Source organism: Perna viridis, chromosome 1 (genome assembly GCF_037379345.1).
Source record: "Perna viridis isolate PV_CMFRI_1.1 ecotype Kerala chromosome 1, ASM3737934v1, whole genome shotgun sequence".
Lineage (NCBI taxonomy): Eukaryota > Metazoa > Mollusca > Bivalvia > Mytilida > Mytilidae > Perna > Perna viridis.
This window is the reverse complement of record NC_142445.1, coordinates 66,969,741-66,995,907: the sequence shown is the minus strand read 5'-3', so window position 1 is coordinate 66,995,907 and position 26,167 is coordinate 66,969,741. Positions and strand designations below refer to the sequence as shown.

Here is a 26,167-nt window from a genome sequence, read left to right as displayed (position 1 = left end):
ATATCCAGTTGCTTCACTATGGTCATTGTCTGATTAATGTTCTTTAATGTCAAAATATTACGCTGCAAATAAATATAGTACTACAAATCATTAGTAATAACAATTAGTGAGAAAATGAAAATCATATCAAAACGCAAAAGTTGTTTATTGGACGGATTTAAGCAGCTGGGGTTGGACTAATCCTGTCGAACAAGAATGTGACCTGGTCATAACAAAATTGATTGGTTGCTTCATACACACCTTCTTTTATTAGAAATGTAATGAGTTAGGGAATCATTTTCTTATTCGCGACTTAACAGTGATAGATGTTATTTTTTTTTTAGCACAGCAGCCTAAAAGACTAATGATTTTTATTTGCAATAGCTAAATTACTCGTACCACACGATTTAAAGTTGTTTGATCGATCTTTGTCGTTGATATTTGGCGTACCATACTGAGTGCCGACCTTGACCCTAAACATCAACAAAACACACGAGGACTAACAAAGAGGTTAATTGACATTTTGAGAGAGGCTTATATATCGCTGGTTAGAAGAGGAGAAAATGGTAGGAGTTTAGTAGTTGATGTATATATTTATTTTAATTTATCTATTTATTTGTTTTGTCATGGATTTGAAATGCCCTTTCTGTAACCTTTAAATTATTTTTTTTTATTTTAACCGATTCAAATTTCAAAAGCAACAAAGTGTTCTTTTTAAATTAAACTTTAAAGGGCATGTAATCATGTATGTCGCAGTCGACCCTCAAATGATTAAATATCACTTTACTGTCGGTTTGTCCTACCACTGAAGTGTTTTGCCGTGTGTTTCGTTTGTTAGTGTTTTTGTTTGTTTTTTTTATTTGATCAAGGAGTTAAATATACATATATCTCCAACTCCTTTATTTGATTATTTTTTTATGATATTAGTTTTGCGTTTTGATATGATGTTCATTTTCACACTTATTTTTATTACTATATCTGCAGTGCATGTAAATATGGTATTTCTTAGCACTTTTTTTTAGCTATTTGACTTGAAAAGCTTACTACAAAAAAATATTTTTCATCACCGTTGGGATCAAATAGAAATCCTCTTAAGTCCTAAGTGTACTTAATATCCAAGTTTGTATATATATCCATGTAGTTACAATAAAGTAGCCTTTTACTTGATAATAATGCCTTTTCACACTCCTTCTTGAAGACACCAGTTTTCTAGGACTTTTTAAGGGCTAATGTATGCCTATGGTATTCAGAAAACTAATGTTACAATTTTAAATTTTTGTACAATCAGTAGCCATATTTTAAATTTATTGCTAATTGACAAACCTTTCAAATAATCCAGAAAATTTCCTATGTTTGAAACTCCTGAGTGTCTGCCAGTCATTAGAACATTTTTTCTTCATTTTGTCAATAAATGTTCTAGAGTTCAGGACAGAAAAGGTCATCCGGTAGGTTGACTATGTCAGAAGTAAGTGGTTCACCAAAACCTGAGTCTACTGCAAAGAAGTCTAAGAAATCAGCATCCAACAGTAACAGTTTTTATGAGGAAAATGTCAAAGAAGAACCAATAACTGATGTATTTTGTGACCCTGCCAATCCAAAGAAAGTTCAATTTCAAGATGTCAGTGCTGCTGCATACAAAATTAAAAGTGGTATTATGAGAACACCATGTACTGTAAGTGGATAATTTGTAGATTGGATTCCTCTTGTTTACATGTAGTTGATATAGAAATTGAAAGCTTAAAATGTATCAACAAAGTTCATTAAATTTACTTTTATTTAGATTTTGATTTGTAAACATACCAGCAAATAATTTTAGCTGCTTTGGCATAATGATGCTAATTATATGTATTATTTTTGTAAAATGTTCTGTTCATCATGTACAACTATATCTAATGTAAAGTTGTATAAATGTGAAGGCATTTGGAATTTCTCCATTTTCAAGTTAGTAATTCATACATACATGTGTACATATCAACTCTACCCCATGAACATCGACATTGTACACCATGTTAAATGAACAGTGAAGTACATGTACATGTACATGAACATCAACATTGTACACTGTGTTAAATGAACAGTGAAGTACATGTACATGAAAATCAACATTGTACACTGTGTTAAATGAACAGCGAAGTACATGTACATGTACGTACAGATCTGTATTTCTTAATTAATACTCAAAATATTTTTTCTTGTAATTTTGTGTTGCTTATGCGAAATTTCAATTAATGAAATTTTTTATTTTACATTTTATATTTCAGAAATCAAGATTGTCTGGTCAGCTTGGAATGGATATATACTTTAAAAAAGAGTTTCTACAATTTACTGGAAGGTATTGTATTGGTTATCTCCCTTTCTGAAAATTATATCAACTTCATATGGATATTTAAGGATTGTTTTTAGTTTTTGATCAGGTTATGCAAGATGATCATTGGTGGAGCAGTTTATGCTTTATAAACCATGAAAAACAATTCCTATAATTTAATTTCTAATCAATTAAAGTCAAAATTAAGATTTGTTTCTTTGTCAAAGCCTCATTTAGTTTGGAATTATTTGTATTGTTGACTGTGGAACAACTGATGTCAATGATGTCAGTACCAAGTTAGTTTAAGGAAAATAAACTTTCTTACCCAGATGAGAAATAAACAATCAAATTCAATGATATATTTGTAGATTAACTCTGTACTTGTCTATGCAGTGTAAATGAAAGATAAACTGCGCACTTTTTGTGTTATATCATTCTCTTTAGCTGTTGAACTTTGGACGGTTGTCTGAAATAGCATTGGTAGATTTTGTTCATAAATAGTTATTAATGATTAAAATACATTTTATATAAAAGAAAACGATTGTTTCATGTATCTAATATTACTGCATGACCTATCTTAGCTGTTAAATGAAAATTAAATAATGCATTTCTGTTTCTAGTTTTAAAGAACGTGGTGCCAGATATTCACTTATGATGTTGACACCAGTAAGTCTTTTACCATGTATGCCCTTTTCATGTGTCTCTGCTTTGTTATCAAAGCCTTTATCATTTTCAAGTGTAATGGCTTTCAAAGATATATATGAGATTGTTTTTGGGTTATGGTGACTAAATTTGGTTTAAATTAAGGTCCTACACTACTGTTGGTTCAGACCCAGCAATTATCTAGGTTTCTATAGGGACTTACCAGAGCTCAAGTTACTTGAGAAAAACAGGGAGAATTGACTTCTCTTTCAGAGAGACACTAGGGAGAAGTGGGGATGAACAGGGAGAAGTGAACACGTACACACATTATTTACTAATGCTTTTTAAAATTGTATGTGTTATGTTACTTACATGCACACAATATAAGCAAGCATAGTCATATATATATTTATTTTCTTTTATTGAGATAAAGGCTACTTTTTCTTTAAGCTACATTTATAAGTAACTAAATATTTTGGACAAAATGAAATCAGCCTGCTGACTGAATGATTTCCTGTATCGTATATACATTAAATTGAATTTCTAATCTATACCTCTGCCCCTTACCAAATTTATTACAGCAAAGTTAATATATGATTGAGCAAAGCAAAGCTTCTTGCATTGCATTTTTCCTATTCATTTTGTTTTTTTTTTTAACACCACTGGAATAGAAAATTTCACATTCTGTTGGAATGTTCTTTTTGTTGTTTTTTTCCTGATCGCACTTAATCCATAAAGATTTCTTGTTTAGAGTTTCCAGTCTCTTGATATAAGTTGATCAAGAGTATCAATAATAATGTAAAAAATTTATTACTGACAAATCAATACTGAAACTTTATTGATACATATTGTAGGCTGCAGCGGTCGGTACGATTTCGTCTCAATCTTAAGAAATGTTCTGTTGAAATGGAGAATTAACTGTTCTGATATGAAACATGAAGACCAAAAGAAACACTACGGGTTTTCTACTGAATTATCAATTGAGATATATTTAACTTATGTCCAAAGAACCCACATGACTAATTTACACATTTCGTCACGAAATGTGAATGGTAAAACCAGTCTTACCAGGGAATTCACCAACTTCCACCATGAAATTCTTGTATTTTGTTCTACCAATAATTCTGGTAAATGTATAAGACCTGAGTTGAGAAAAAGTAAGTTTGTTAAATTCTTTCCAACTTTTTACATGGATGAAAAATATCTTGATGTGTGTGTATTTGTGAGCTTGCATTGATAGTTAAAATGTCTGTACTTTTTTGGTTTTTGATCATTTATGATCAAAATACCTTATGTCACCTGTTCATGCTAGGAACTTCCCTACTATTTCTGAACACTACACAAAAATATAGTCGAAATGTAATTCCTTTTATTTCATTTAATACCTCTTCTATAACCTGTGAATATGTTTCTGGCAAATATTCAGCTCAATAATGTCCTTGAAAGGTGTTGAGTAATAAAATTGAATTTAGGAAATGAAGTTTTTGCAGTAATGTATCAATAAGCAGTAACAGCGGGTGAAGAGCAGTGATTCAAATCGATAAAAAAAGTGTCTACTTTTGAAGAATCTGATGTTCCTCTTAGAAATTATTTTCTTAAGCTGAAATTGGTTTTATTTGAGTATTATTACAATGTAGGATAATACTCCGTTGCAATAGTTTTTAATGTGATTGCAAATTATCTTTTGGACAGGCTTAAAAATTGGGAAAGAGGTGAAACAGAACAAAAGATGCAAATAATGTGAAGTTAGATACTGTTTAATCATCAGTTACAGTTTATACTTCAGAAATCAGAAGTATTGATTGACATTCAGTTTATGCATATTAGGAAAAAACAGTTTTAAATATATGGGAAATGCAAATATATGATTATAGTTTTATTTTTCATCATGTATTCTTTGAAATTTTGTTCGTGCTCTACAATTTTCCCAAGAATAGAAAAAAAACAGTGCTAACAGCACTTTGATTTATATCCCAGCTCTGATGAACTTCTCATCACAGTGGCTTAAAATTTTAATACTTTCTTCCTGTAGGTTTGCCATATGGTGGGATACATTTTCAGAAAAAAATTACAACTTGCTGTTTACTGAGGATTTTGTTTATTTTTTTACTTTATATTTTTATATGACCAGAAAAATTTGCAGTCGTATATTGGTATGGCGTTGTCATTGTTGTTGTCTTTGGTCGTAGACACTTGGTTTGCGAAATAAGGGCCAAACAGGGGCCTAAAAGTATTCCATGGAATTTTAACTGTGTAACTCCAATAAAAGCGTAGGAATATCTATTGTTATATTCCACAATACTTTATTCCACAATGGACAGACTATGATAGATATGATAGGTATGATAGGTAAAGACTTGAACTTTTCAGAAATAAGGGAGCAAAAAGGGGCAGAGACATGCATTTTCCTGATGTCAAGACATTGACTTGACTATTAGTGAATGTATCTTTTGGATATTGTATTACAAGGTGCCATACCACAAAAGGAAGACGGGGATTGAATTTTTGGGTTGTGACTTGAGGCAGTAAGAATAAGGAACCACAAAGAGGCCATAAACAAGTATTTTTTCTGATTTCTTGATGATAACTTGTTTATTTCTGAACTGATTTTGAATTTTTTTTTTTTGGTTCCTAAAAAACTCATTTCCTGCATTTTTCAATCAAATTTCAGATATCTTTTTACTGTTATGGGGTTTTTGATCCTTCAGGATAAAAATATCTTATGTCACCGGTCCATCACTGGAACTTCCCTACAATTTCTGAACACTACACAAAGATATAGTCCAAATGTAATTCCTTTTATATCCTTCAAGACCTCTTTTATAACCAGTAAAATTTAGTAAATATGTTTCTTGCAATTTATCAGCTCAATAATATTCTATTATTTATGCAAATAAAATTAAGATCTAGTCTTTGTATCAACTCAAGATTTGAGGGACTCCTTTTTAGCCTTGACAAGATATTTAGTAATAAATTTTCATTTCAGGAATTAATTTCTTGCAGTAATGTGTTAAATATTTTCCTTTTAACACACTTATAAGTCAAATATTCCATCCTGTCATGAATATTTTACCAATTATAAACAGGAAGTGAAGAACAGTGGTTTTATCAAAGTAAAATTGGCAGGAAAATTCAATTGATAAATGTGTCCAGTAACTGAAAATCTTGTGCTAAGGATATTATTTTTTTAAGCTGATATTGGTTTAATTTCAATATAATAGTTAATTAGGATAAATACTTTGTTAATATAGCTTTTGAATGTAAATACACATTAAATTTTGGATAGATTTTATATTGGGGGAAAAAGGTGATATGAAACAGAATTTGTAAAGTTTTATCGGTAGTATAGATTGACTTTTAGTTTATATGTATTAAAATAGGATGGTTCTTAATAGTATTTAAAATGCAATGTATGACTGCAATTGTATTTAATATCATATAATCTTTGAAATTTTGTTCATGCTACAATTTTCACAAGAATCAAAAACTGCCAGTGCTAACAGCACTTTGATTGAATTATAAGGGGCCAAAGAGGGCCATGCCCCAAAAAATAGACTTTTTATTTTTGGTGTGATTTTGAAAAATATGTTTTATATGATTCCTCATGAAAATCCCTGCCTGCAATTTTCAATCAGATTTCAGATATTTCTTACAGTTTTTGAGTTTTTAAGACCAAAGGGGACCATGTCCCCAAAAATGGACTTTTTTTGGTGCAATTTTGAATTATTTTATTTTTTTTTAATTCCATATGAAAATCCTAACCTAAATATGAGAGCTTTAAGAAGTATTCTTACCAAATTAAATTACTAGTAACCCTATCATATACTGTTTTTTAGATAATGAGGTTCAAGTGATCATGAAGCAGACCTTCATACTTAAATTGAATTTCAAAATATTGTGCATTATTGTGACCAACTGAGTGTTTGTTACCATAATGAACTCCTTATGTTTAATGTGTCAAAAACTAATATTGTGTCCACACTTGACTTAAGTGAATAGAGTTCAACTGACTGCAGCTGTATCATGCTGCACTCAAGTTTTTTTTAATTTAAAGTTAATTTTTTTTGCACTTTTCTCATCAAATACTCCTGTAGGTATGCCATATAGTGTGATTTATTTTCAGAAAAATTTCACAATAACTTCATGTTTCCTGAGGACTTTGTTTATTTTCTTTATATCATGATTGAAAGTAGGTGTATCACTAGTAAGCCTGAAAGTAGGTGTATCACTAGTAAGCCATTGCTCACAGATTTCTTGTTTTGACCACTTCAAGTCCACTTGTCTGTACTTCATTTATGGTCAAATTGATGATACAAGAGAAGAAAAGTACAAAATTGATGAATATACAAGGTACTATTCTTATCTAAGTTATTTCTAATTTGATGTATTTCTAAAGTATGTTTAACCAGATAGAAATACTTTATATTTTGTAAGCATGCCTTATGCTTGGGTGGATTGACGTCTACTTCTATAAATGTATGTATTGAACCTTATGATTACAGGAACAAAAAAAAGCTGGAGTGATAGCAGCTAGTGCAGGGAACCATGCTTTAGCATTGTGTTACCATGGATCTGATCTTGGTATCCCAGTAACTGTTGTCATGCCAATTATAGCACCTCTGATGAAAGTTCAGAACTGTAAAACATATGGTGCTGAAGTTATTGTACATGGGAGGAATCTACATGAGGTATCATTGTATAGCTGTGGAGTGTAGCTAGAATCTAGTAATACCAGACAATAACTCATCTATACCATACCTTTTCAAGTCTTGACAACTGAATTTGTTCTTAGAGAAACAACTATGTCAAAAATAGCTTAATTGTTATGCTTTTTGAATTTTTTTTGTATACATTTTTGCCTATAAAGTTTTGAATATTACACCCACCAATATAACTCAACATTCAGTATGGTACAGGAATGCCCATCTGTGTGAACATGTCAAACCATTATAATTTTTATGTTTATTCCATATTTGTTTTTTTGGCATATGAAACACTAATGGTGCTGGTGTTTATTTTTCATACAGACTCGAAAGATTGTTGTGTGCAGGGGAAAGGACTGATAAATCAGTTTACTGGAAACCATAACACTTTCACATGGTTGGACTTAAGTTTGAATTTTATTTGAGTACAATTTTTTTTCAGAGCAGAATGTATGCTATGAAGCTGGGAAAAGAAAATGGAAAGTTGTACATAAATGGGTAGGATACTGTCCCTAGTCATATACCAGATCTAAGTAATGATCTGCATCCATGTATCTAAACATCTGTGTGTCCATCAGTTAGTTATTTATGTGCACAAATTCTCTGAGACTACAGAAATCTTCACAAAGTTAGGATGCTCTTTTAACTACTTAATTAATTTAACTGTCCCAAGGTTTAATATTCTTCATCTTTATAAAAAATGTCTTGTTTTGTCTCTTGAATTCACTTATTAACTCTTTTTGATCGAGTTGATACATGTAATTTTGTTGTAACTTTTATTGTTCCCTTGTTGGTAGAGATTTTGTCATTTTAGTAGTACACTTTTTGTATACCAGTTTCTCTTAGGCAGGGTATATATGTCTACATAGTTGTGGTCTGAGGTCCAGGATCCTTGGAAATGTTATTTACTAGGGTCTTAGACCTTCAGCCCTGTTAATTGATACTTTATTGTGGACTTTTGATTTTCTTCAAGTGGACCATTGATTTGAAACTTGAAAAAGCCCAGAAACTTCTGTGTTTGAAAGTTGATTTGAATCCCTGATGTATAAATTTATTCAGGTTCTATATCTGTAATATAACAATTTATTGTTCCCAAATCAGTGTTCTAGGATTTTTCAGAAATTGAAGTTTCCTCAGGAAAAATCCATATAGAACCAACTTTCCCACTGTCAATGACTGCTTTCCTAACAAAACAAATCCTTACAGCTTATGAAGTATTCAGCTTGCCACAGGAAAGTGTAACTAAGTACCTAACTTTCCCTGACCCAAATTTCATTTGCCCCTTGTAACGGAAATAGGAATCCTAGAACACTGCAAATACCTGTAGTTGTGGAACTTTTAACAAACTCAAAAGTTTAACACTCCCTCCTGTTAAAAGCCTCACTGAGTTATGCAATGCTATCTCATCAGGCAACAGAAAAAAATGAAGATTTGTTTCTAAAACATTGCTTTTTGATATTTCTGTAGATATGACCATCCACACATTATAGCAGGACAGGGAACTATGGGACTGGAGATCCTTGAACAGGTACCAGACCTGGATGCATGTATTATTCCTATAGGTGGTGCTGGTCTCATTGCTGGAGCTGCCCTAGCCATCAAAAGTCTCAAACCAGATGTGCAAGTTATTGTAAGTACATTTTATATGAAATAGGATGACTGGCTGATGTCAAAGAGATCATCCTTTACACTAAACTGTAGGTATACCAATCTTCACGTTCAGTAGTTTATTGCAAATATATTGCCTTAGTTAAGTACATGTATCTATGGCCTTAGTTTGTGTGTGACAATGGCCAAATTGATCAATTTTAGTTGTTGGAATTGCATCTGGTCCATGGTATTTAAAAGAGTTCTTGTTGTTGGAATTGACCTGGTCCATGGTATTTAAGAGTTCTGGTTGTTGGAATTTACCTGGCAAGTGGTTTTTAGTAGAGTTCTGGTTGTTGGAATTGACCTGGTCCATGGTTTTTAGTAGAGTTCTGGTTGTTGGAATTTACTTGGCACATGGTTTTTAGTAGAGTTCTGGTTGTTGGAATTGACCTGGTCCATGGTTTTTAGTAGAGTTCTAGTTGTTGGAATTGACCTGGTCAATGATTTTTAGTACAGTTCTGGTTCAGGGGTTGAAAATTTTTTTGGGAAGACCCGAGCCCTGGACTTTTTCATCTTTTGTACACTAAGCCCGAACAATGTTGTGTCAAGTCCCTATCGATATAAATGCAATTTTGTTATCTGATATTCTTATGTATGATTCTATGTTTGCAGGGAAGAAGACACAGTGTCAATTGATTCCGTCTCCACGTCTGATGCCCTGTCATCAGCTTTCGGTTTCTGCTGTTTTTTTTAACCATGAAATTATAATTGAGCAACGATATTTTCTTCAAAAGTTTATCAACTAAATTTGATCTTTATCATTCCAGCGCTTGATTAATAAAATTTGCAGTATGTCAAAAAATGTGTCTGATCAAGCACAGGTGTGATTCAGACTTGAGAATGACTAATCAATAGATTGATCTAGTAAATACCCATTCTAAAAATAAAGTTATAACTATTTATAGTTCAGGGGATAGAACATGGACCAAATAATGACAACAAAATATTTCAAAAATTAGTTTTTAGTTTTTTAGATTTGCCATGACCGACAGACTTTTTACATTTAAAAATGAGAAGTCCGAGGTGAAATTTTTTTAGTCCCGGGCGTCAGGCTTTAGGAATTTTCAAACCATGTGATTGCTCATTTTGTTATATTTCTTCATATATGTTTCATGTTCTAAATTGTGTATCTTTTTTCCCTGTCTGGTTTTAACTTTGGAATTTATCTTTTGATTACCACTCAAATCTTGATTCCCTTGATTAGTCTTTTTATTGTATACTGTTTTCTTTAAGAATATGTCATGAAAACTGTTACCAGCCTTTGAAATTTAGTTGTATGTTTTTTTCATTATTCTAAGATGGTTTTTTGGGGAGGGACTGGTGGCATTTTTGATAGGTTTTATAAGTGTCCTGCCCTTTTGTGTTAATTGTCCTTCAATAGATGTTAGTGCTTGCTTCAGATTTACCTGTATTTGACTTTTTATCAAGATTATTCTCTCCTTTTTAAAAGCTGCACAGAAAACTAAAGTGTGTTCTACTTGTAGGGAGTAGAATCTGAGAACTGTCCCAGCTTTGCCAATGCACTGAAGGCAGGAAAACCAATATTTACAGAATCTTTATCAACATTAGCTGATGGTTTGTAGATAATATCTGTACAGGGACAGATTCTGATAATATCTGTACAGGGACAGATTCAGATAATATCTGTACAGGGACAGATTCAGATAATATCTGTACAGGGACAGATTCAGATAATATCTGTACAGGGACAGATTCAGATAATATCTGTACAGGGACAGATTCTGAAGTGTATGAAATTGTGAGATGTTCCAATTGATCAAATGCTCATTTTGCACAAAGTCAACTTTCCATCAAAAGTGGGTTCCAAACCCTGGACCCTTCCTTCTGGACCTGCCACTGTTCTATGTTAGTCTAGTTACATATTGACCTTGTATCAGATTTTTATTTATCTGCTATAATAGTGAATATTGCAGGCTTCAATCTGTCCTGAAGCAAAAGTAATATAATCATTGTCAGAAAAACTCTTGTTCACTCTCAATTATAAATGGTTTTTTTTTGGTTGGAGTAATTTGGCAAAGTGTTGTATTTGTTGTAACCTATAAGCTTTTGCATTATAATATTCTCCTTTGAACAATACTTTTCAATATAGGTATGATACTAGTAACCCTATATGATATAGGCTATATATCACAGTTATGGGACTGATGCAATTATTACAAAAATAATTTTAAATTGTAATCACAATGATCCATAAATGCAATGTTTTATGCTTATTCAATTAAAAAAGAAAGTTTTGTTAATGTTTAATGTAAGTTTAGTACTTGTTAATATAAAACATTCATGTACATGTAAGCTGCTATACACTAGTTTATTTCAATGAAACCATTTTTTACTCTAATACAATATGTTTAATATTGCTTCAGGTCTTGCTGTATCAGTGGTTGGTGTCAATGCATTTGAAACAGCCAAAGGTCACATTGATAAATGTGTTCAAGTCAGGTGAGCTGTTATTGATAAGGAAATAATTTTACCAACAACCATGCTCATCAATTGTGAATCTACTTCACTAAAAAATAAACATTGTATGCAGAAAGATCTTAAAATTTTCACCAGGAATGTAGAAATGTGATGATTGAAGTAGTATCCACCCTCAGTTGTAGCTAAATATTTTATTTTAATGTCACTTTTGATCTTGAACAGAAACTCTACAAATAACTTTGACCTGACTCAAAGGCGCAAGGAAAAATAGTGATAGTAATAAAAATTCAACCCATCTAAAAAATAATTTTAGAATTTGATATGAGCCCAAGGGATTCTTCCATCTTGTATTACAGCTGATTTGTGATTATTGCCATGCTCATATGAACACAGTGTGTATATCTTCTGCTTTTAAATGTGGTAGTAATGTAGTGATCCAGCTGTGTGTCTGTCCACCCTCAGTTTCCATCCACAATTCCTACAAAACACATGAATCACTTTTGATGAAACTTACCAACATTCTTTATCACATGATGTCATAGTGCACTTCTTATTTTACATTCCATCAGAGTGATTTTTTGTGTGGATTTTGCTATATGTTAATAAGGGAGAGGGCAGTGTTTTCTGTGGCTATTTACCACATCCACTTTATATTTACCAAAAGCTTTTAATTGGGATGCCAAAATGTGGGAGTCGATTTTTAACTAGAGCATCATTCAACAGTCCTTCATTCCATCAATCTGTCTGTTACACTTTTTAGCTCACCTGGTCACTGGCAAGATGAGCTATTGCCATCACTTGTCGTCGTTGCCATTAACAATTCTTCAAACATCTTCTCTGAAACTACTGTATGGATTTGCACGAAAGCTTTAATGATTGTTCCTAAGAGTATCCTGCACAAAATTACTGGATTTTTGATCTGTGGAAAAACATGGCCCCATTACTAAAAATGAAATGGGGGTCAGACAGCAGTTTTTTCATATATCTCTAAAACTGTTGACCCATGTTTGAGATATTGCTGTTTTTGGATGTTTTTTGCTATTTTTAGCTCACCTAGCCTAAGGCCATGTGAGCTATTGCCACCACTTGGTGTCTGTCGTCATCATTAACAATTTTTCTGATACTGTTTGACCAATTAGAACCAAACTTTGTATGAATGTTCCTTTGGGTATCCTGAATAGAGCTGATGTGGGGATTTTTGATCCATGGAAAAAGATGGCCCTGTTACTAAAAATAGAACATAGGTGTCAGACAGTAGTTTTTTGCACATATCTCCAAAACCCTTAGGTTTAACCCAATTTTAACATGGATAAAAGTGTTCAGCGTGATGAGATCTGTCTGTTGTCAAATTTTCATTTTAATCTGTTTAGCCATGTTGGAGTTATTGCCCTTTTTAGCTCACCTGGCCGAAGGCCATGTGAGCTATTGCTATTACTTGGCATCCGTCATCATCCGTTGTCGTCGTCGTTTACAATTTTTTAAAACTCTTCTCCTCTGAAACTACTTGAATAATTGGAACCAAACTTGGTATGAATGTTCCTTGGGGTATCTTGCATAGAACCGATGTGGGGATTTTTGATCCATTGAAAAACATGGCTGCTGTTACTAATAATAGAACATAGGGGTCAGACAGTAGTTTTTCGCATATATCTCCTAAACTGTTGGGTTTAGCCAAATTCTGACGGAGTAAAAGTATTCAGCATGATGAGATCTATCTTTGGTCAAATTTTCATTTTGATGTGTTAAGCCATGTTGGAGTTATTGCCCTTTTTCATAGTTTTTTTGCTATTTTGAATGTTATTTTTTTTTTAAATCTTCTCCTCTGACACCACCTGACCAGTTGGAACCAAATTTGGTATGAATGTTTCTTGGGGTATTGTGCATAGAACTGATGTGAGGATTTTTGATCTGTCAAAAAAGATGGCCGCCTTACTAAGAATAGAACATAGGGGTCAGACAGTACAGACAGCACATATCTCCAAAACCGCTAGGTTTAGCCAATTCTGACATCAGTTAAAAGTGTTCAGCATGATGAGATCTATCTATGGTCAAATTTTCATTTTAACATGTTAAGACATGTTGGAGTTATTGCCCTTTTTCAACTTTTTTTTTGCTATTTTGAATGTTGTTTCTTTCAAAAATCTTCTCCTCTGATAAAACTTGATTAATTGGAACTAAACTTTGTATGAATGTTCCTTAGGGTATCGTGCATTAAACTGATGTGGGAATTTTTGATCCGTTAAAAAACATGGCCACCATTACTAAAAATAGAACATAGGGGTCAGACAGTAATTTTTCACATTTATATCTCCTAAACCATTAGGTTTAACCAAATTCTGATAGGGTAAAAGTGTTTAGCATGATGAGATCTATCAGTGGTCAAAATTTGGTGAAAATCTGTTGACCCATGTTGGAGTTATTGCCCTGTTTTGGACGTTTTTTGCTGTTTTTAATATTATTATTTTAAAAAAATCTTCTCCTCTGAAAATACTCTACAGAATTCAATGAAAATTAGTATTTTTGTTTTAAAGGGTATCTTTAACAAAATGACCATTTGGATTTTTGATCTGTTAAAAAGTATAGCCGCTGCTACTAAAAATAGAACATAGGGGTCAGACAGCAGATTTTTGCATATATCTCCAAAACGGTTTGGTTGACTTGATAAAAGTATTAAGCATGATGAGATCTATCTGTGGTTAAATTTTGGAGAAAATCTGTAGACCCATGTTGGAGTGATTGCCTTTTTTGGACTTTGTTTGCTGCTTTTGATGTTATTACTTTAAAAAATCTGCTCCTCAGAAACTATTCTGCAAAGTTCAATGAAAGTTGACATTTTTGTTTTATAGGGTATCCTTAACGAAATGACTGTTTTTGATGGCTGAAAAAACATGGCTGCCATTTCTAAAAATAGAACGATGGGGTCAGACAGCAGATTTTTGCATACATCTCCAAATCTGTTAGCTTTAGCCAATAGCTTTCAATTGCTGAAATGATCCTTATTATAAGGCTTACAAAAGTGTCCAATGAATCAAATGGAGTCAAAATTGTCTGACAACTCCTTGTTAGAGTTATTGCCCTTAAAAGGCATAAATTTAACCAGGTGAGAGATTCAGGCTCCTGGGAGCCTCTTGTTCATCATTTTTTGCTACTTTTAATGTTATTTCTTTCAAAAATCTTCTCCTCTGTCACTACTTCACCAATTGAAACTTGGTATGAATGTTCCTTGGAGTATCCTGCATAGAACTGATGTGGGGATTTTTGATCTGTGGAAAAACATGGCCCCATTACTAAAAATAGAAAATGGGGGGTCAGACAGTAGTTTTTTGCATATATCTCCAAAACTGTTAGGTTTAGCCAAACTCTTTCAATTGCAGAAATGATCCTTATTTTAAGGCCTTCAAAAGTCCCGAGGGATCGAAGTTGTCAGGCGACTCCTTGTAAGAGTTATTGCCCTTGAAAGATGAAAAATGACATTTTAATAGTTTTCAGCCAATATCTTGTAAACTATAAGAGATAGAAAGAAACTTTCAATTACTGAAATGATCCTATGATAAGCCTACCAAAGTCTCCTTGAGTCAAAATTGTTGGACAACTTGTTAAATTTATTGCCCTTGACAGACCAAGTTTAACAAGGTGAGCTGTTCAAGCTCATGGGAGCCTTTTATTGGTGTTATTACTTTTAAAAATCTTCTCCTCAAAAACTACTTTACAGAATTTGATAGAAGTTATTGTTATTTTTGTTAATTAGGGTATGATGAACAAAATGACTGTTTGGATTTTTTATCAGTGAAAAACATGGCTGACATAACTAAAAATAAAACATAGTGGTCAGACATTAGATTTTTGCATATATCTCAATACAGATAGGTTTAAACAAATTCTGATGTGGATACAAGTTTTCAGCATGATGAGATCTATCACTTATCAAATTTTGATGAAAATCTGTTAACCCTGTTAGAGTCATGTTCTTGATGTTTTTTTCTTTTAAAAATCTTCTCCTCAGAATCTACTGTACAGAATATAATGAAAGTTGGTATTACTGTTTTTTAGTTCACCTGGCCAAAGGCCATTTGAGAGCTATTGCCGTCACTTGGTGTCCGTCGTCGTCCTTTGTCGTCGTTGTCAACAATTTTTCAAAATTCCTGTCCTCTGACACTACTAGACCAATGAGAGCCAAACTTGGTATGAATGTTCCTTGGGGTATTCTGCATAGAATTTTTGTAGGGATTTTTTATCCGTCCAAAAACATGGCAGCCATAACTAAAAATAGAACTTAGGGTTCAGGCAGTAGTTTTACACATATATTTCCAAAACCGTTAGGTTTAGCCAAATTCTTTCAATAGCTGAAATGACCCATATTATTAGGACTACAAAAGTCTTCAGGGAAAAAAGTTGTTAGATGACTCCTTGGAAGAGTTATTGCCCTTGAAAGGGGAAAAATGACTTTTTTTTAGCAGTTTTGAGTCAATATCTTGAAAACAACTAAAAATTTCAAAGAAACTTTCAATTGTTGAAAAGATCTTATGAAAAGTCCTACAAAAGACTTCTTGAGTCAAAATTGTTGGACAACTTGTTAAATTTATTGCCTTTGAAATGCAAATTTCAACAAGGTGAATGATTCATTCTCCTGGGAGACTCTTGTTTAGAGTATCCTGCACAAAATGACTGTTTGGATTTATAATTAGTGAAAAAAATATGGCCACTGTTACTAAAAAAAGAACTTAGGGGTCGATATACAGTTTTTTGCAAATAACTCAAAAACTTTTGAAATTGGCAAAATTCTGATGGACAGTAATATATAGTTGATTGGCAGTATTAAAATTATTTTTTAAGTGGCCATAATCAAAATGGCTGCCATTTTGTGACCATTTTCACCAGTTGCTAAGATTCCAATGATTTTTTGTTTCTTTTGGAAACTAGGTGTTTTAAGTTGAATGGTGATGACCAAAGATCATTCTGGGCATCCATTTACTGCATTTTTTAGCTCACCTGCCAAAGGCCAGGTGAGCTATTGCCATCACTTAGCGTCCATTGTCGTCGTCATCGTCCAGCTGATTTTTCAAAACTCTTCTCTTCTGACCAATTTGAACCAAACTTGGTATGAATGTTCCTTGGGGTCCTGCATAGAACTGATGGGGGGATTTTTGATCTGTTGAAAAAACATGGCCGCTGTTACTAAAAATAGAACATAGGGGTCAGACAGTAGCTTTTCGCATATATATCCCCAAAACCGTTAGGGTTAGCCAAATTATTTCCATAGCTGAAATGATCCATATTATTAGGACTACAAAGTCTTCAGGGAAAAAAGTCAGATGATTCCTTGTAAGAGGTATTGCCCTTGAAAAGGGAAAAATGACAGGTTTTTTTTTCAGTTTTCAGCTAATATCTTGAAAACTATGATAGATAGACATTCTTCTTAGATTTACTGCCCTTGAAAGACAAATTTCAACCAGGTGAGCAATTCAGGCTCCTGTGAGCCTCTTGTTTATACTTCCTTTTATTTCAACAATTATTGGTTTATGTAGTAAACATGGTCTCCTGATATAAATAGTGATGATGAAAATGTTGGATAACTTCCTTTTGTGTCCTTTTTCTGCAAATGTGTAATGGGCTAATGCTCCCTCAGACCCAGCTCATATTTTTTCCAGAGGTTCTTAAAGTACTTTGAAGACATTTCCAACATTTTACAGTGCCTTAGGTACTATTTTGAACTTTCAACATTCATCAATATATGCTCTTTATCAGCAGTTTTTTGTCAAACATGGTAACAAAGCATGATACCTTTACTTATTTAGTTAATAGGGCATGCTATGCAAGGTGAGTCTTTCTACTGCAGGGAAAGAACAGATATTTGGTATATTGCTTTTTCATGATGACTTGTACCGTGTCCCCCTTTTTTAGGTTTGTTGCTCATCTTCCTGTTTACCGATTAACTTCATAGTTTTTAGGTTGTGTATAGTGGAAATTTTTGTAACAGATTTCTGAGCTTCTACTAGAAGGAATGCTAAGATATTTGGTATAATGCGTCTGAATGCTGACTTGTACCTTCTCTCCATTTCCCAATTTTGAATAAAATGGTCGAATGATGGTATTCTTAGCACGAAGTAGCGTTTGACGTCTTGTTAGCTATAATATTCACATATCTGTATTGCTGGTTTTTTTTTTGTATACCTGTATTTTTTGTGATTTAATTTCTTGTAGGATATTTTTAAAGATAACAAAATAAACATTTTGAGAGTGAGAAAACATCAATTACTTGGTAAGTGAAAAACAGATCACATGATTCTTAAGATGAAAACATTCCAGCTTTAATGATGTGTGTGTTTTTGTTAAATGTAAGTTGTGTTACCTTTATATTTAATAGTTCACCAGTTTCTGATTTCAGGGAGGAATCTATAGCCTTAGCAATCCTTAGATTGGTGGAGTTAGAGAAGGCAGTAGTAGAAGGAGCAGGGTCTGTAGGATTGGCAGCTTTAATTGAAAACTCACTTCCAGAGCTTAAAGGGAAAAAGTATGAAGATTAAGTCTCTAAGACATGATAAGGGGATGGCATTTTTATCTCCCAACCCCTAACCTAATTTCCTTCATGCTATCTACATTGACTACATCATTTTGTTTACATATTCATAACCATGACAAGGTTAATTAACATACATTTAAGGGCTGCTTTGAAAAGGGACATAACTCTTACAAATCATTGGAATGTTTGTATTCAGCATTTTACATAAATCTTATGTAAGCATCAAAGTAACTTGGACTGATTTCATTCTGTTACAAATGAAAGCATGAAAGACTTTAGTGAAATTGAATGTGACACAAATATATTAGTGATTTCATGAGTTATGTCCTTTACCCTAGGTCTACCTCCTTAAATAATGCAAACAAGTCCCTTGGACAGGTACATTGAAAGAGTCGTAGGTGACTATGTGTCAAATAATGGACACCTATCAATAATTCTAATGTACAATAAGGAGGATTTATAAGATGTTAAGACAAAACAAATTCTTTGATAATCTGACTTATAGGCCTACAGTACTTTACTAGTGGTACATATTAATGAGGTCCACAACAATGGAGATTATGTACAATTTTATTCAGAGTGCTGCATATTTTTCTTTTCTGTATGTAGGTCATTATGTCTGTAACATTGTTGTGAATACTCTACAATCAACAGCAATCTATTGGTTTATTGCAAAATACTTCATTTATTGTAGAATCTTTAACCTAATTATTTTAAGAGTGGGTGGTTATGGGGACAGCATTACTAGAGGATCCCATGCTTGGTATGGATTGGTTATATCTTAGAAATATACCTGAAGTCAGATTTTATGTGCACCTGTGTACCTGGTTTCCAGCAATTGGCCGAGGCAGGTTGTTCGGTTGATATCCTCCAAAGACTTTAAAATATGTTGTCACTGCTTCTCTGCCAAGAATGTGGCATATAGAAGTTCAGATGACAGGTCTAACCCGAACTATTTCTTCAGCATGTTGGACTAGTACAAAGCATTGTCTGTTTGATTGATCAACTGTTGTCATTATAAAATGCATATGATATCTATCAGAGGATAATAAACTTCAATCAATCTATTAACAGGGTAGTAATAGCACTATGTGGAGGTAATATAGACACAACAATCCTGGGTCGTGCGATAGAGAGAGGATTGGCCGTAGACGGACGTCTTGTTAGATTTGTTGTGACTGTCAGTGATAGACCTGGTGGAATAGCTGAATTGGCTAAATTTATATCAACCAGAGGTGCTAGGTATGTTATTTACTGATAATATGATTTGCTGACATTTAGAAAGCATTTAAAAAATATCTGGTCTTTATATCTGTTTTTCAGAAATGCAGGGTTAGTTTTTTATTTTTTATTGTCTTATCAGGAAACTATCTACTGCAAATATATTTTTAGGATGTAAACAGTCTGATTTAAAGGCTTTTCCATATTTTATGGGTAGCTGAACATAATATTTTTTGATAGTGCTTGACAGATTGTCAAGATTGTCAGACCCATTTACTTTGAATTTCATTTACAATTTTTTTTTTGTATGTACTTGTAATAATATATGGAAACTCAGCTTGCCAGCTGCAAGTACTAAATATCTTATAGACCTTGAACAAATGTGTCATTGAAATTTTTCTCTTATTAATTTTTACAGCATTAAAGATATGTTCCATGAAAGAGCATGGCTCAAGTCCGATGTTTTCTCAGTACAGGTAAATTGTTATTTGATAATGATACCCCACTCAATGTGGGTTGTTTATTGTAATTACCTTATATGTCAATCCCTCTCTGTTCAAATTTCATCACTTATATTGATTCCTAATGAATAAATTAATTTGATATGTGGTTTTATATAGATGTGGCATATGTTGAAAATGATTTTGGTGGCTGTCCATTAACAACTTCCTGTGCTATTTCGTTTTTATACCCCTCCCTTTCCAAAGGGAAATTTATCCACGGTTCTGTCTATAACAATTTTTTTCATCACAGTTTTCTCAGCAACTACTCATCACAGTTGCTTGAAATTTCCTGCAGGTATGCCATATGGTGGGATACATTTTCAGAACAATTCTAGAACTTTCTGTTGGCGAGGCCTTTTTTTATTGATTGAAAGTGGAGGTATCACTAGTGAGACACTCTCACAGATTTTTTTTTGCTATATTGAATGAGTGGATATATCTTGCACAACAATGTGGGTAACTTCAGTTTTTGTATTTATCAGACACAAGAAGACAAAAAAACAAACACAAACAAACATCATTTGAACAAAAATCCTTCAGAATTGTATGCCATCACCATAAAAGCTGACATTAAAATCTATCTGAACTTGGCAAATTCATAAATTGTTTGACTCATATATAAAAATCATCCAAAATGACAGAGGAAAAGTGTGAAAGATTTGTTTTAATTATTTATATAAAATATGTTTTGTAAAATAGAGCTAAACTTTAGAGAAGGTTTAATTTTCATTAATTTATTCTGATCAAATATTGCAAAATGGAGGATAAGTGTTGTCTTTTATCTTTTAGTTATTGATATCAATTCATCTTGACTGTATATTCGCATACTTTGATTTTTTTCCTTCATAGAAATTCTTTTTTTCATTAATTTCAAATTTGTTGGAGTTTATACAGAAAAAAATGGATGGACATTTTATGTACTTTAATCCAGCTGTTTAATTATGAATGGATTAAAATTCATGTAAATTTTAGGCATGTCATGGTTCAGGTAATAAGTACACACAGTTTATGATGTGTATCCTGAAAATGATTTAAGTGCATGATACTTGTAAAGGATTAGTTGTAAGTGGATTAATGAGACTTAACATTTGTCTTTATTAAATCTGATGCTGATTTTTTTTTTCATCTTATTTAGAAATTTGTAAAGTTATAAACCATGTCATTTGTGCAATTACACACTAAAATATATCAATCCTAAAACAGTATTTATTGGAACAGAGAAAAACAAAAAAAAATGGTTAATTAGATATTACCCATGATGCAATTTTATAGACTTTCTTTATTTTATTTGTAAGAATTAAAACTTCCTGTTTTAGAAATATAAAGCTGACTTAAATGCACAAATAATAATCTTATCACTTTAGAAACATAAATACAAGCAAAAACTTCCAAATTTACAGTATGAAACATTTAAAAATATTAACACTTGTATTTCAGTAACTCTGGATTGTTTGCAAGTTCTAAAAAAAAATACAGTTATTTAATGGTATCATAATGTTGGCAGTGGTGGTAGTGTTTCAATAATTGTAGTTGTCTATAAACATTTCATGTCCTGACAATGACTTGAGTATAATTGCAGAGATAGTTAATAAATTATACTACAAGGTACAATACAAAAAAGGAATGCTGGGAATGATTTTGGGGGTTGTGACTATTTAGGGTCCAGAAGCAAAGGAATTCTGGGAATGATTTTGGGGTTTATGACTTGCACTATTTAGAAATTGGGGTCCAGAAACAAACATTCTCCTGATAATAACTTTGCTGTATATAAATGATCCCTTTGAAATTCTACCTTTAAGTGCTGAAATCCCAAAGCAAGGCTGGGTATGATTTTGAGGGTGTGACTGGAGCCATTGATGAATATGGGGCCACTTTGATTGTGGTCAAATTCTTATCGTATGTTAATTATTAATTCACCATCAAAATTCGTACCTGTATCTTACTTAAATGGTTTGTTCATCCTTGCCTAATATGTTCAGCATTTGACCTCTGAATAGTTATTAGTAAATAGTTATTGCTCAACAGTATGCTAAACAAAAGTAAGGATCAGACACAAAGTTGCATGGTCTTAATAGTACAAAATGTGAAATAATAATATAAGAGAAACAACAGGCAGTAAATAGATTTGAGCCTGGTTTCACAAAAAATCTTAAAGTTTTTATTCAACTGAAATTTTGACCCATCAGATTGCTTATAATTTACGATTTAAGGAAACTTCAATGATTTGAGGAAGTCTTCTTGAGTCAAAATTGTTGGACAACATCTTGTTAAATTTATTACCCTTGAAAGGCAAAATTTAACAAGGTGAGCAATTCAGGCTCCTTGGAGCCTCTTGTTTTGTTTTGAAGAAATAAAATCTAAACTTGATTTTGCTGTGCTGTTTTTATCAATTATGCAGTGAGTGTCAAAATAAACTAAGTTGAGATAATGAGATGTTTCCATTATATTAAAAATAAACTCTATTCACATTGACATGCTCGTCAGTAGATGGACAACAGCCAAATGTGTATACACAATAGGTGATTTAAAGTGTGTAAATGAGTAGATCATATCAAGTGAATTTCAGGTGTAAGTTTATTTGGTCATCTTCTGCAGATTTGATAAAAACAACACCACAAAAGTCGTCAGTTTTCATTTAATTTTACATGAAATTAATGTAACTTTCTTGTGTCTAGGGCATGCTATGCCTTAGTTTAAAAAAAAAAAAATGGTTTGTCTGTAGTCAGTATGAAATTTGTGGTGAAATTGAAGCTATAAATGTAATGTCATTAAATGATGAAGCTTAAGCAAGGTCCTTGAGTGAATCCCCTAGAAACACGGGAATCGTCTGAGAGGCATTAAATTACTGGTTGTAAAAGTAATATGTGGTCATCTTAGTAACATATCTTAAAGTTTAAATTAGCCCTCGTTTTCTTTGTAAACCATGATCCAAATGCTGCATGTTAACATTTCTATTTGTTAGTATGAACATGGAAGGTTTTATGTAAGGTTAATAAATACAGAACTTTTTGTTACCAAAACCTTACTTCATATTACTTTATCAGAGTATATAAAGTATTCTTGAAAGGATAATTACTTTATTATCACAGCTGTCTAATGAAAGTTTGAGTTTTTACAGATTGTCTTTATCATGATCAGAATTATCTATCTTGTTCCATGCTAGAACTGTTAATTGGACAAATAGTTTGGTGTGGAGTTTCTGTATTTTGATAACCATTTTTATATTTGCAAATGATAACACACTAATTAGTATAAGGATTATCTGCATAGGTTAAAGTTGTGGCAGAAACAAGGGATCAGGAGCACGCAGATGAACTCCATGAAGCACTGAAGGCAAGCTATAAGCAAGTCGCATGGGGACCAAGACTCTTTTAAAATCAGAACTTTATACTGAGCCTTTTACAACCTGCTGTGGTTTTTTTTGTGAGCAAACAGTTGTGTTAAAATTATGTGCATTCATGAAACCACTTTTATCTTTGTATTCATAGTTGCACACCTTCATTTTACAATGATTTTTACAAAGATTAGAAATGAAAAAGTTATTAGTTATAGTTTTATATATTTGTAGTTCATACTTCCAATCTTTTCTTGGGCAACTGCTCTTAAAAGTACTTACTTGTATTTTTTAAAATATAGGTACCAGATTTTTTTTGGTTTCTTTTTTTTTTTCTTTTGCATTTTACAGAAAATTTTTGTGGTGCATTTTGTTCATGTGTTTTGTCATATTATTACCTTTTACATTTTGTATATTCCATTCACAATATTATATAAGGCTTGCTTTCTTCTTTTTCTTTTTGTTTTTCTCTGGTGTGGTCCTTCTTTGCTTCTTTTCATCCAGTTTCGAAGGATAAAAGAAAAATTAACAAAACATAAGAACTACATTAAGGTGTACATATAAAAGTATGAATCTAAATAAAAAAGGCAGTGCCAGTAGTGACGTGATTCATGGTAAAACCCATCAAACAAATGTTTTTGCTCTACTTATACCATATTTTTATGCAACAATATTTCTATTTGTTTAACAGATCTGTAATTTTGAGAATACCATACAATCATCTCTCACTAAAATCAACTATATCAAGAACAATAACTCTTGCAGAGTGCTAATTTCTTACGCAACCTGTATAACTTTTTTCTTGTAACAACTTGATGACAAACTATGTCTGATTATTCTGTCTGTAACTGTTTCAGCATAAGAAATAAAAGTGATTTGGTTAGTCTTTTGAAATGCATGAATCATCTCCTGTCTGATTTTTATAAAGACTGCTACTTTGGTATTATATTGTGTCATTTTAATACTTGATTGAATTTTGTGAATTTTTGTGTATTTTTATAACAGAGCAACACATTTTTTTCTTGTTACATTTATTGTATATGTCTATAAAATAACTATGTATTTACTGAAATATTTCCTGACACATGAAACAGAATATAATTCTTGCATCACTCAGGGAAAGTTGAAGAGTAACACATTTTTATTTATTCTATCTTGCCATTTTAATGGATATTCATTTGACAGATATTGACTATTGCTGGAACCAGGGCCAAGATAGAATTTTATATGCATTTTATTTTCATTATTTATTTGGTCAATGGTTTTGTTATATCTGATGTTTGCCTCACTTAACTCATTGATCTCCGTCAGTGTACTCTACATATTAGATTTTACCTGTTTTACCTGTAATTAAGTTATTATTGTTTGATTAAATGTTTTAATTGAAATTGTTTCTTATCATTATGCACCATCTGCAACAAATATTTATTATATATCAGCCAATCATCAGTTATTGGGAAACAAATTGAACAACATTCAGTTTAATTACAACTTTTTTACTATTTACAATGCCGACCTTGCACCAGGAATCACTGCTTTACTACTGTCATATTGATTGCTCATAGGTGCTTTATTAGGCACTGCCACTACTATGACTACTCATCACCAGGATAGCTCGTAGGTGCTTTATTAGGCACGGCCACTACCATGACTACTCATCACCTGGATAGCTCGTAGGTGCTTTATTAGGCACGGCCACTACCATGACTACTCATCACCTGGATAGCTCGTAGGTGCTTTATTAGGCACGGCCACTACCATGACTACTCATCACCTGGATAGCTCGTAGGTGCTTTATTAGGCACGGCCACTACCATGACTACTCATCACCTGGATAGCTCGTAGGTGCTTTATTAGGCACGGCCACTACCATGACTACTAATCACCTGGATAGCTCGTAGGTGCTTTATTAGGCACGGTTACTACCATGACTACTCATCACCTGGATAGCTTGTAGGTGCTTTATTAAGCACGGCCACTACCGTGACTACTCATCACCTGGATAGCTTGTAGGTGCTTTATTAGGCACGGCCACTACCGTGACTACTAATCACCTGGATAGCTCGTAGGTGCTTTATTAGGCACGGTCACTACCATGACTTCTCAACACCTGGATAGCATATAGGTGCTTTATTAGGCATGAGCGCTATCATGACTACTGATTACCAATCTGTGAACCTGGTTACACTGCATGGCGCAAATTCGTATTGAGAGGCAGGATTAAGTAACAAGTGTGGTGGAGCTAAAATACCAGCTGTAAATCTGAATGACTACAATAAATTTTACGCATGTCGACCATTCTGCCAACACTAACAAAATAATTATAAGATGTTTACACTAGAACAAGAGGTATTTCACAGCTACTAAAACAAGAAGTATTTCACAGCTACTAAAGGCTCAAATTAATGGTCTGTTTTCTAATTTATTTTGAATAATTGTTTTGAATAGTAAATGAAGAAATTGATATACCGTTCATGCACATTTAAAGCATTTTTGCTTTTGTCTCAATCGGCGATAAACTTGTGCCCTGAATTATTACTACACAGCCAAATGTGCCATATATGATTCTTGTAATCATCTGGTGCTCGATTCACATGATAGTAATATGATTTCAATATGTTAATTTTTGCTTGGAAATTAATAATCATATGTAGATATGTGTGCAAAACCTGAATATTATATGACCATTTATACAATGAACCATATGTTGCAAACCGTATGATTTTTATGTATGGCACTTTTAGCCGTGTACTTTTGCACCAAAGAGAACACAATTTAACTATATTTTTACATTTTGTTCACATACGTACCTAATTTGATTTTTAGCACTGAAATAATCTATGTTTATTGTTTAATTTTGTAGTATTGATA

General features: G+C 32.6%; 1 protein-coding gene across 1 annotated transcript; it reads left to right on the top strand.

Moving 5' to 3' along the window:
* Window positions 1-241: 241 nt before the first annotated feature.
* On the top strand, window positions 242-24,684 carry LOC148629952 (uncharacterized). Its single transcript, XM_088560257.1, has 13 exons — window positions 242-545; window positions 1,400-1,651; window positions 2,241-2,311; window positions 2,905-2,950; window positions 7,429-7,614; window positions 8,072-8,127; window positions 9,097-9,259; window positions 10,764-10,854; window positions 11,664-11,739; window positions 18,104-18,229; window positions 19,313-19,480; window positions 19,878-19,935; window positions 23,233-24,684. Exons 1-13 carry the CDS (start codon window positions 543-545, stop codon window positions 23,335-23,337), a joined length of 1,401 nt encoding a protein of 466 aa, XP_088416383.1. The 5' UTR covers window positions 242-542; the 3' UTR covers window positions 23,338-24,684.
* The last annotated feature ends 1,483 nt before the right edge of the window (window positions 24,685-26,167 follow it).

Excerpts from the sequence above, each read along its gene's own strand:
- LOC148629952 (XM_088560257.1), top strand. Across the intron at positions 1,652-2,240 it reads TTATGAGAACACCATGTACT|AAATCAAGATTGTCTGGTCA; the intron begins GTAAGTGGATAA and ends TTTATATTTCAG. Across the intron at positions 18,230-19,312 it reads CCAGAGCTTAAAGGGAAAAA|GGTAGTAATAGCACTATGTG; the intron begins GTATGAAGATTA and ends ATCTATTAACAG.